At 35.5% G+C, this 12,221-nt stretch overlaps 1 protein-coding gene across 8 annotated transcripts in view; it reads left to right on the plus strand.

The window, feature by feature from the left end:
- Positions 1 to 12,221, plus strand: part of LOC131949721 (kinesin-like protein KIF13B) — a 279,264-nt gene that overhangs the window by 261,733 nt on the left and 5,310 nt on the right. For 4 of the 8 annotated variants that reach the window (XM_059311582.1, XM_059311588.1, XM_059311589.1 and 1 more), the window contains 6 exons: positions 902 to 1,088; positions 1,767 to 1,793; positions 8,907 to 9,025; positions 9,405 to 9,603; positions 9,866 to 10,771; positions 11,246 to 11,458. In XM_059311582.1, coding sequence (XP_059167565.1) covers positions 902 to 1,088; positions 1,767 to 1,793; positions 8,907 to 9,025; positions 9,405 to 9,603; positions 9,866 to 10,771; positions 11,246 to 11,458 — 1,651 coding nt within the window. Of the gene's footprint in view, positions 1 to 901; positions 1,089 to 1,766; positions 1,794 to 7,671; positions 7,768 to 8,906; positions 9,026 to 9,404; positions 9,604 to 9,865; positions 10,772 to 11,245; positions 11,459 to 12,221 lie in introns of all 8 variants that reach the window. The other 4 variants (XM_059311583.1, XM_059311587.1, XM_059311585.1 and 1 more) reach the window with 4 other exon arrangements.

Raw genomic sequence — 12,221 nt, forward strand, 5'->3', positions numbered from 1 at the left:
GGTTTAGATTTGTTTTGTTCCTTTTATTAAAATATTTATAATTTACCCTGTGTAAAATGCTTCTGTTAAATTGTAAATATAACCTTTAAAGCTGGTTTTGTTTACACATTCTGCCATTAGAAATAAACCCTTTAAATATTATTGAGTATTATTGTGCTGGTAAAGGCTTATGATTGTGTATGTAGCAATAGTTAAGCCATTGTTCATAGAGTTGGGATTCGGATATATTACAGGAAGCTTACCCTTGTTATTAAGGCTATTATATGTAAGGCTCTATAAACTGTAGATCATTTAGTGTTGCCTAGTCCCAATAGAACTATCTGTGATGATTAGTATGCATATCACTTTAACATGTTTTACTGTAAACCACCATCTGAAATAAATGTGTGGTAACTGTAAAGTTTCCATTTCAAAATGTAAAAAACAAAAGTTTAAATGTTAGTTTTAATACATTCTTTTTATAACTACAACTATGTACTTGAATGAATACATAATTTGAAATATCTAAAATACCAAAACCTGTTGTACTAATCCCTCAACTTCCTTTAGAATATCTTGAAATAGCCAAATAACTCAAACCTTGGTGAAAGGACCCCAGCTTAATAAAATAAATTTAAAAGCTAAAACTTTATTTTTTATAAAGGTTCCAACCCACTTATAGGCCTATCAAGTTACTTTTTACATTGACATTTTTTCTTTTTTTTCCAGTAAAATTACACATTTTTAGCTTATAAATGTTTCAATACAAATAGCTTATTGGCCTACTCTTTCAAAATGTGTGCTATATTTGCAATTGTTTAATTGTTGTCTTTTTCTTATTAACAAGTTTTGCCGACTTGCATAAAAATAATCTCTTATTTTACCCAGCGTTCATCCTTTATTAAAAAAAATTTTTCTTCAGTTCCGAGCAGACAGCATCCAGGACCTGTCGCAGTCCCTGAACGAAGGCAACCTATACAACACCACCACCAGATCCCCCAGTTTCCCCGGTGAGCTATTCAGACTACGAACCAACTCGGAGGCAGACGAATCGTTTGCTGCCCTGGCGAAAGTGGCATCCCAGCAAAAGCGCCATTCCTTCGGACTAGGTGTGTTACTTGATATTGTGATCACTGGGCTTCTCTGTCATGTGTAGCTGTGTCAGTCATACATTGGTGTATTAGATGAGCTATTGTTGTTGTTAGCTTTTACTTTCAGTTGGTCTGCGCAGAAGTTTCTTTGAACAGTTGGTAAAATTTTGTAGGCAGGTTTATAGCTTTTTGGTAATTTCTATTTTAGAAATAATGAAAATATTTTTTAACCCTCTAAATTAGCAGGTTAGTCTAAGCATTCTAAAAGTTTCCTTAGCCTAAAGTACATTAAAATAGGATTGGTCTTGGATTTAAGATTTTTCCTTGCCTAGGAAAACAAAGCTGATTTTTTTTTTTTTTATTATAGCCAAAAGTAGTAATGTTTCAATCTGGCTTAGTGCTTTTAATGTTAATTTGTTGTTTTCATGCTTTATTTATAGTTCAGAAGTTTCCGTTTTTTTTTTTAATTTCTTCTATATGATAGCAACAAAGAACAATTTTATTTTTTATCTAAGAACTTAAATTTTAAGCCATTTTTTTTTTCGTTATTTTTTAGCTTATATTTCTTTTGTTTTTAAATCCAACATCCAAAGCAATTTTTATGTTCTGCATTTTTTTTTTCCATATCAAGAATAGGGTCTTAGGCATGATTGTTAATTTTTAATCAATTTGGCTTGTTTTAATTTTATTTTGAAGGGTATATCAAGAGTGTATGGCAAAATGGTAGGTCACTTTGACTTTTATTTTTTCTACTTCCACAAACAGCCGAGGGCTGTTGGAATGACCACTAACACAACTCTGCTTGATCCTCTTGTCTCCCTTTGCACTGGTACATTCATGAATGGTCTGGTTATAGGGGCAATTATATAATGTTGATTCCTTGTCCTGGGGGGGGGGGGGGGGGGTTATGCTCATTCTGGAAAAGTTTAGTTATAGTGGGAATTACTTGATGTTGATTCTGGAATTGAAGAATTTAAGGGAGGTTCTTTATGTCCATCCTGGAACTGTCTGGTTTTGAGGGGAATTCCTTTCTATTGATTCTGAAATAGTCTGGGTTTTTTTATGGGGAATTTCTTTGTGTTGATTCTGGAATGATCTGATTTTAGGGGAATCTCTTAATTTAGGTATATAAATGGTCTGTAAGAATTACTCTGTTGAAGGGTGTTGTTAACTGTCACAACCTCTCAACATATGAGCTGACACATTCTTATTTCCTGCTTTCTGCTACCTATGAAATTTCTATCTTTCAATTTCCAGGGTCTTTTATTTTATTTTTAGGTCATGCTTTTGCCTTGCATCAGGCTTCTGACTTGCTTCATTTTCTTTAATTTCAGCTCTCTTTTTTGTGTTATTTTTTAAAAATTAGTTTTAAACCCAATTATTTCTTGGTGAATTTTTTTTTAAAATGTTTAGAATAATTAAAGATTCTACAATAGCTTGATATTAAGAAACTAAAAAACTGTGTAGTCTGTGACTTAGGTTAGCCCAGTGGACACAATCTTTTTTCAGTCTCCAATTAAATCTTTGTGTTGTGACAAAAAATTAGCAATGACCAGTTTTGGTCAGAAATTTAATGCGCTGCTTTGTCAAAATGCCATTTTCACCTGTGCCAAGCTTTTTGATATTGTCTCAGAGTTAATATCATAGATTAGTATCTTACAATTAATTTAACACATTATCTTAAGTTAAGCGACTGTAAGATTTAATAATAACATTTCTTGACAATATATGGACAATAAATGGTATTAAAATCAACTGTAAAAAAAAAATTAAAAGTGGCTTAACTTTTCAGATAATTATTTACATACATCAAAAAAGTTAATTCATTGTAAATAATGTTGTAATAACTTTATATAGTCTAATTAATTCATGTTTTAATATAAATATATTTTGTTTAGTAAATATAAGTATTCTTTTGTAATATTTACCTTTTTATTTTTCATATAATATATACTGTAAAACTTATGTTGACCTACTCAATATTTGTTTTTTTATCATTAGATTTTGAAAAATGTAATATATGCATTCAGTTTCTAGTCCACATTTAAATAATTTCATTCCAAAGCTCATACTAGTCATTGGTATTAAAGTTTGATCATATATTCATCAATGCAGTATTGATTATATATTATTCAACTAGCATTTATTTTTATATTCATCAGTCAACATTTATCATATATTTATCAATTAGCCTTTAGTAAACTTCAGTTAATCAACTTTATTGTTAGAAAATTAACAATTTTTATCATATTGTGATTAGAAAACATTTTTAAACTTTTTTGCCTACTTGCATTTTATCATATGTGTTGTATCTAATAAAATAATGTTATCAATTTTATTAGGTTTTGTATAAAAAGAAATGACAATATTTAAATGTTATATTAAATATTTCTTGCAATTCCTCAGCACAGAAATCCTAATTTTTAATTTATTGTAATAGAGTCCTTTCATATGACGTCACGTCCATTCGTGATACCTACGTCCGCCGCCACAGTTGTGTACACCAGACGTAAACACAATCAGCTGTTCACCAGCGCTGGACGTGTTCACCAGCGCTGGACGCGTTCACTGTATGTAAAGAACCGCACCCGCGGAAAAGGAAAAATACGTTAAAAAACTTGAACACTTAGGAATTGAAGATCCTTATACTGTTATTGACAGTTTCGTAGATAATATAAATATGTGGCCAAAATTTCTAAATAAAAATACTGTTAGTAATACTGTTTGCGTTTAGAGTTTAAGTAGACGAATCTGATCAATTGCAGTTCTCGATACTTTGTTTCAGGTAAGGACAGTAAAATAATAAACTTCATTTTAATTATAAAAGATAACTATTAATAAAAGACAAAGTCAAAAGTAATAATAAGAAGAATAAGATCTAATAGTAGGCCTAATAATAGTGTTTTAATAATATCTAGATCTAGAATCTAGCTCTAAACATGGCGTAAACAAAATTCGGACCACAGATCTAGATTCTGGATTTAGGGTGACTGACTCCGCTGGGTATACATAGAATCTAGAATCTACTTCTTTACTTAAATTTAATTACAAAATTTAGATCTACATTCGATTCAAAATACACCCATAATAAATCAAAAGTAGTCATAATAGGCATAATAAAGCATTTAATTGTCTCTAAGATCTAAAATCTCGCTCTATAATCTAATCATTTTTTTAGCAAACGAAATTTTCTGAAATTGAAATAGATTGTATGACTAGACTTAGATCTAGAATCTGCTACTTAAATTAAATTGTAAAAACTTTATACAAGCATGTAGCTGATATTACTGTAGTAGAAGGCTTTAATAAATTACTAATAAGGCCTACCTACTTTGTTGTCTTTTTACAGCAATATGTAGATCTATCTGATACTGGACTGAGTTTAATTAAATTCAAATTCATATCTAGTAATTGGTCTACTAAGTTTTTGTAGCCTAGTAGTACAATCTAGATCATACCAGCCAACAACAAATAACCACATTATTTGGTTAATGATTAGGCTAATTTTTTTTTAAAATCCACTGTTTATAAAAGAAACAAATCAAGCTAGAAACATTATAAGTGAGATGGTTTAGAATAATAACAATGGACCCAGTCTACAATTGATACAATTGCAGGTCTACATAGGGCCTACAGTCTAGTAGTTTACAGTAGGCACCTAGTGTGTAGCTAGTATACTAGTGTGTAGCTGTCCAGAGTTAAGATTCTTAATACTTTCCCCTGATAAGCCATGTGTGCTATAAATGACATAACATGACATCCTGAGAAATGTTGAGGGCAGAGCAGTGGGACTTTCCCCTTTGTTCTCCCTGCTGGGCCCTGAGGGTCAAAATTATATAAGAAATACTATCTCTGTGGGGCTGGGTATCAGGGAGGTGAGACATTTTCAGGGGAGGGCAGGGCAGACTCCTCTTTGGTTTTATTGTGGGCTAGATACAGGTGGGGGCAGCCATCATGAGGGTTGAACATCAGTGTTAATGTGTCTGATCACTTCCCTGCTGGATTATAAGGTCTTAAATTGTATAACATGCTACCCAGATTGGTTATTACCCATGGATTATATTAGTCGTTGTAGTGTGGGTTTTGTAGGAGTTAAGCGGTCTCACGTTTGCTACAGTAGATAACCTATAATATATTACTGCATTTGATCAGATTCGTCTACTTAAACTCTAAACGCAAACGGTATTACTAACAGTATTTTTATTTAGAAATTTCGGCCACATATTTATATTATCCACGAAACTGTCAATAACAGTATAAGGATCTTCAATTCCTAAGAGTTGAAGTTTTTTAACATATTTTTCCTTTTCCGCGGGCGCGATTCTTTACATACGGTGAACACGTCCAGCGCTGGTGAACAGCTGATTGTGTTTACGTCTGGTGTACACCACTGTGGCGGCGGGCGTAGGTATCACGTGATTTAGGTCACGTGTTTGCAAGGACTCTATTCAGTTCAAAACCTTTACAAAAAATTATTAGAGTTATCTCCCTCATTTGGTCATGTGACCAAGTGTGCTCCGAGCCTATTTTTTTTTATATTTCAATTTGGGAGTTTTTTCCAGTGTAGATACAGTGGGATCCAATGGTTTATTAATTTTAATTTTTTTTACATCATGATTTTCAATTTTCTATTGATTTTAGCTAATTGAAAAGAAGTAAAAAAAATCAAGTTAAAATTAAAATATAAACTGTTCTCCTGTTGCTTGAATTGACCAGGATTATATGTCATTGTATTGTGACCAGGATTATATGTCATTGTATTGTGACCAGGATTATATGTCATTGTATTGTGTCCTTCTTTGGCAACTTGCTATTATTGTTTGTGTTGAGAAAGTGTGGGCTAGTATTTGTTGACCAGTTTATCTTGTCAAGGCTGTGACTACCTGGCCAGTTTGAACTGTGTTGCCAGGCTGGTAGTTAATTGTTTTTGACTAAATTTGGTACTACTTTAAACAATTTTCTTCTTCTATAGAAAGTTTTTAAACTTTCAAATCTTTTTATTCACCTTTTTTGTGTGTTTACAGCACTAAAACTGTAATTAAAAAATCTATGTTTTATTGCTATGTGGTTATTAGAGATGACAGTTAATGTAAAATAGTTTAAGTGACCTGAAATATCTGTCCTAAGATAAAGTAACATTAAATGTAGTGCAAGTTTTATGTCCTATTTGATGATAGATCTATCCTGTCCTACAATGTGTCACTACGGGAGCTGAATGTTTTAGTTCCCCTTTATGTCTCAAAATGCAAAGGTTCCACTTATGTCCCATAATTCAATAGATCTGCCCACCCAAAATTACAATTTTTGCCCTTTATACGCTAATGAAATTAGATCTGCCATGTCCCATAATGCACTAGCGCCACCACGTCCATTAATGCACTAGCCCCACCATCTCCCATAATGCACTAGATCCACCATGTCCCATAATGCACTAGCCCCACCATCTCCCATGATGCACTAGCTCCACCACATCTCATGATGCACTAGCTCCATGTCCTATAATGCACTAGCTTCACTACGTCCTATAATGCACTAGCTCCACCATGTCCTATGATGCACTAGCTCCACCACATCTCATGATGCACTAGCTCCATGTCCTATAATGCACTAGCTCTGCCATGTCCCATGATGCACTAGCTTTGCCATGTCCCATAATGCACTAGCTCCACCATCTCCCATAATGCACTAGCTCCACCATCTCCCATAATGCACTAGCTCCACCATCTCCCATAATGCACTAGCTCCACCATCTCCCATAATGCACTAGCTCCACCATGTCCCATGATGCACTAGCTCCACCATCTCCCATAATGCACTAGCTCCACCATCTCCCATAATGCACTAGCTCCACCATGTCCCATAATGCACTAGCTCCACCATCTCCCATAATGCACTAGCTCCACCATCTCCCATAATGCACTAGCTCCACCATCTCCCATAATGCACTAGCTCCACCATGTCCCATAATGCACTAGCTCCACCATCTCCCATAATGCACTAGCTCCACCATCTCCCATAATGCACTAGCTCCACCATGTCCCATGATGCACTAGCTCTGCCATGTCCCATAATGCACTAGTTCTACTATATGTCAATTAATGTTCCACTGGTTAGCTCACACAATTTTCCTAGTCTGTTACGCCCGCACTTTTTGTTTATGGCTGTTTTCTTGTCATAGTTGCCATATGTTCTCAGTGCAAATTTTTATTTTCGCACTTTGTTTGGAGGTTCCTGCCATCATTATGCAAATTATTTTTAAAATTTCATTGAAGTTTCACACTTAACCAGATCTATTTATTTTTAATTACCATCAAATTTATTCATAATTTCTCAAATTATTTAGTGAAACTTTTTTTAACAAAACAGTCACTTTTATTTTAAATAACTTTTTTTTTTTAAAAAAGAATTTCTTTATGAATATAAGTATTAAAAACATTTTTTTACTTTTTCATATCAGTGTTTTTTATTATTCCTATTAAAGGAAAATTTTAGTCAAATTCTAAGTTAATCAATATGTGCAGGAATCTGAGATTTTAATTTGATCAGTTGTAATCACTTGTCCATTTGATACTGAATGTCATGCTTCCGTACCTCCTTGCAGCTAGACCCAGCTTTCTGAACCTCCCACTCTCACGTTCAGGTAGTGGCACCTTCCGCTGCGCATCCTCATTTTTCTCGCGCTCTGTTGTGCACTATGGTAGCGTAAATCTTTCTCAAATTTTTTTTCGTTCCTTTGTGTGTGGAATTTTTTTTTCTTCCTTAGAGTAGCTTGCCCTTGCAGGGTCTTTTTTTTTGTCATTAGAGTAGCTTGCCCTTGCAAGGCTTTATTTTTTTCATTAGAGTATCTGCCCTTGGAGAAAAAAAAAGCTTATTGAATGTCTCCAATGTCCATAGCTGGTGTTGTCATTTCAGTTTGTTTTTTAACATACTTGATTGTATTACCTGTTGATGTCATGTTTGAATAGAAAATTGATTGAAGAATGTTCTAGTTTCAGTTCACTAACTACTCCTGGTCCTAACCAAATGTGTGGTGTTGTATTAGTTTGGAAGATTTAGTTTCAAATCATTTGCCTCATGAATGGAAAAAAAAAAATAGCTCCATTTGTATAGGTCTGACAGCTCTAATAGTCACATAGCATCATTGTTTGTTTCATTGTTTGTTAGTTTTGTTTTTTTATTTTCCTCCATGTTGTCAAACTTTTTACAATGTTTCCTAATGCTGTTGTGTGAACAGGTTCTGGTGGCCAAGTTTAGCTCAGTTCTAGCAGTTTAAAAACAGATGTTTGTTTCATCCTCACTGAGTTGTTTGTTGTTGCTTATTTTACACTAAATAAATCATTGCAGCCTAGAAGATGTACCTGCATGCAGGCCTACATGCATGATAAAATTCATTTGCAATTTTTTTTTATCTTGTGGATTTAACAATTTAGAACAAATTTTGATTAAAGTAGTAAATTAAATACTCTGATGTAATGAAACTAATATGAAAAGTTTTATAACCTTAATTAAATGTTTTTCTTTATTTCAAAAATGTATGGGCTGAAAAAAAATGTGAGGATCTAAAAGTAGATTTGTAAAAAGTATTTTTCAAGAATGATTATTTATGTATTGATGAGCATGCTATAGATGTTTTTAAACATTAATTTAAATTGCAAATTTTCACTAATTAATATATGCACAGACACTTTCCCTGTATTAAAAACATGAACACATTTTTGTTTATTTATCCCCACCCACACACTGACCCAATTTTTAGATGGTTTACCCCACCATCTCACGCCACCAGCCCAGCATGTGTTGTTGTTTGCTAACCTGGTTCTGTTCCCCCAACTCTAGCAACGCCCAAACTTCTGCTGAGTCCGCTGTCGTCTGCTGGCAAAGCTCTGGTCAAGCCCATGAGGACATTGCTGGAGGAGCAGCAGAGTAGACCACTCCTGCAGAAGGACACAAATGAGGTGAGGAACCAGGGGAGGTCACTAGCAAGTCAGTTTGCACCTATTTTATAAATGTCAGGACAAAGTGGGTTTTTTTAATTTGCTAACAAAATATATAAACAGAGACTATCTTTGCATTGAAAAAAGCTTAAAAATATGCTTATGCTAGAGTCAAAATAAATAAAATGAAATTTAAAATTTTAAAAATATTGCTTAGTTAATCATTGTAAGCAGACTTAAAATACTCACTTTATCAAACAAAACATAACTTAGCTACATTGTGATTTGATAAACTATTTGTTATCCCCATGCCAGAAGATCTTAAAATACTCACTTTATCAAACAAAACATAACTTAGCTACATTGTGATTTGATGAACTATTTGTTATCCCCATGCCAGGAGATAGATGAAGAGGACGCCCCCAAACCCACATCCCGCAGGCGACTGGACCAGGAGCCAGACTCTCGCAGCATTGACAGTGACGAGTACCAGGACTTTGAGTCATACCAGTCCCAGCAGACGGCCCAGGGGGGAAAACTCTCCATGAACATGAGCCCGTCTTCAACAGGGGACAGCATCGGGGATGCCCACGCTAAAGGTGGACAACTTGAGTGAAATATTGCTTATATGTAACACTTGTTTCAGATCTGATGAACCTTAGGGTAGATGGAGTAGAGTTCATCTGTTTCTAACCTCTGCATATAAATAGATAGTGTTCTCTGCAGAATTCCCAGCCACCATTGCCCTTAAACTTTAAGAAAAATATTTTCAGATAAATTTTTAACAACTGTCTAACAGCATTCTGTTGATGCTCTATCAAAATTGTTTGTTTTGTGCTATAACTTTGTTCTCTCATCCAGGGTACACCCCTAGCATGACATCCAGTGGATATGGATCCCAGGCTGTCTCAACCTTGACCCTGTCATCCGAAGACTCCGCCAGCATCAAAAGTATTGAAGAGAATTCTGACCCCGCCCGCCACCACCCCAAGTTGACCAGCGGAGACCACAGTGGTGACAGTGACGACATCGACGAGAACCAACACAGACTTGGTGAAGATCCAGACGAGACTCTAGATGACGACAGTGACGTCAAAGTACCCAGTGACCCCATCAAACCTCAGCTCGTTGGGAGAATCAACCCTTTCATGAATGAGAAAGTTCCGGAGATTTTGGAGACTCCGGTTGAAGATGACTTCTCGCCTCATTCACATCCTCCAGTTTCGACTTCCGGATCCTCCGCTGTTCCAGACATACAGGAGGGGATGGGAGGGAGGAGTGATGACAGGGAGGATGATTTAGTCATCATGGAGGAGTCTGATTACAAGTCTGCCGAGGGGGACAACGACCCCTACAGCGTCAATGCTATGGAGGAGCTGGAGAAACTGGGGGAGGAGGCGGAGGAGGAGGAGGAAGATGTGGAGGTGGCCAGCACGACCAGAGCTGCTGAAACCAAGGTCGAGGTCAAGACCCACACGGTACAGAAACCTGAGACCAAGCCCAGCACCAAGGTGAACATCACCAGCGTGTCTGGGCCAGACCACAACGTCAAGAACCACGTCATCAAGGCCACACTCTCCCCACACCAGACCTACATCAAGGGGGACAAGACCCACGGGGAGAAGAAGTCTGGCAACACCAAGAGGAAGTCTTCTGGCATCCGGCCCCGCCCCATGTCCATGGTTGTGTCACCCCAGGCTGAGATGATGACCCGGGCGTGGCAGGAGGACGGGGGTCACATGACCAGCTCAGATGAGTTTTTGACAGGTTGGTCAGTTTGCTCTTGTAGGCCAAGCATCTAGTTAATACAGTAGAGTATCTTGCAGATAGAAGAGATTGTTAGGAACAGATATTATGGCAAAAAAAAATTTTATGTAGTACTTTTCATACAAAGGTTAATGTAGTACTTTTCATACAAAGGTTAATGTAATACTTTTCATACAAAGGTTAATGTAGTACTTAGTAGTTTTCATACAACGAATAATATTTACACTTAAATACTTAATAAGAAATTCAGCTGTAAACTCTACTTCTCCCTAATCCTATACACACATTAATTAAAATAATTTCAAAATGCTCAATGCTTTTGATTTATCCAAGCACTATTTATATACTTACAATCTATATTACCCATCATAATCTAGATGTATTGTTTCACATTTTTATTTGTATATTATACTGTACTAAAAATGGTACTATAATTCTATTACCAAGTTAGAAATATTTCTGTGTTTACTTCAGTAGGTGATGATGCTATGAGTGAGTGCTCATTTGGAAGTCGCGCTGATCTGGACAGACTCCATGAGGGACCAGTGCCAACCTGGATCCAGGATGGGGAGAATGTCACAGTGACATCGTCACGTGGATTCCCTAAAACAGGGATTATCCGTTTTGTGGGAACTGTCCAGTTTGCTAACGGAGTGTGGGTGGGGGTTGAACTGGACCAGCCTGAAGGTCAGTTTTCTCTTACACAAATCTTCAGAGATTTTATAAGTTCATTCATTTCACAAATCTTCAGAGATTTTATAAGTTCATTCATTTCACAAATCTTCAGAGATTGAGAAGTTCATTCATTTCACAAATCTGTAGAGATTTTATAAGTTCATTCATTTCACAAATCTTTAGGGATTTATAGTTAGAAAAATTTGTATGCTGATTTTTTTAAATAGGAAATTAAAATATCACTATTTTTTTTATAAAATTAGTCAAATTTTAAATTGTTCAAATATTTTTTTAACTTACCATCTACCTACTTTTCTCTTACTGTTCAATGTGATAATTATTTTGTTGTTAACTTGTCACTTTTTGCTCCTTCAATGTAGACTTGACTTTTTATTAACTGGACCCTTCTGGCACAATCTTTGTAGAATTTACATTTTTTAACTTGTTACTTTGGGCTTCTACCGTGTAGACTTGACAGTTGTTTTAGATTTCTCTCACACCATCTCTAGATCTACCTTTCCTGTGGACTTGACAGTTGTTTTAGATTTCTCTCACACCATCTCTAGATCTACCTTTCCTGTGGACTTGACAGTTGTTTTAGATTTCTCTCACACCATCTCTAGATCTACCTTTCCTGTGGACTTGACAGTTGTTTTAGATTTCTCTCACACCATCTCTAGATCTACCTTTCCTGTGGACTTGACAGTTGCTTTAGATTTCTCTCACACCATCTCTAGATCTACCTTTCCTGTGGACTTGACAGTTGTTTTAGATT

The sequence above is a fragment of the Physella acuta genome, unplaced genomic scaffold (genome assembly GCF_028476545.2).
Source record: "Physella acuta isolate Inbredline_101_S28 unplaced genomic scaffold, ASM2847654v3 ptg000710l, whole genome shotgun sequence".
Taxonomy (NCBI): domain Eukaryota; kingdom Metazoa; phylum Mollusca; class Gastropoda; family Physidae; genus Physella; species Physella acuta.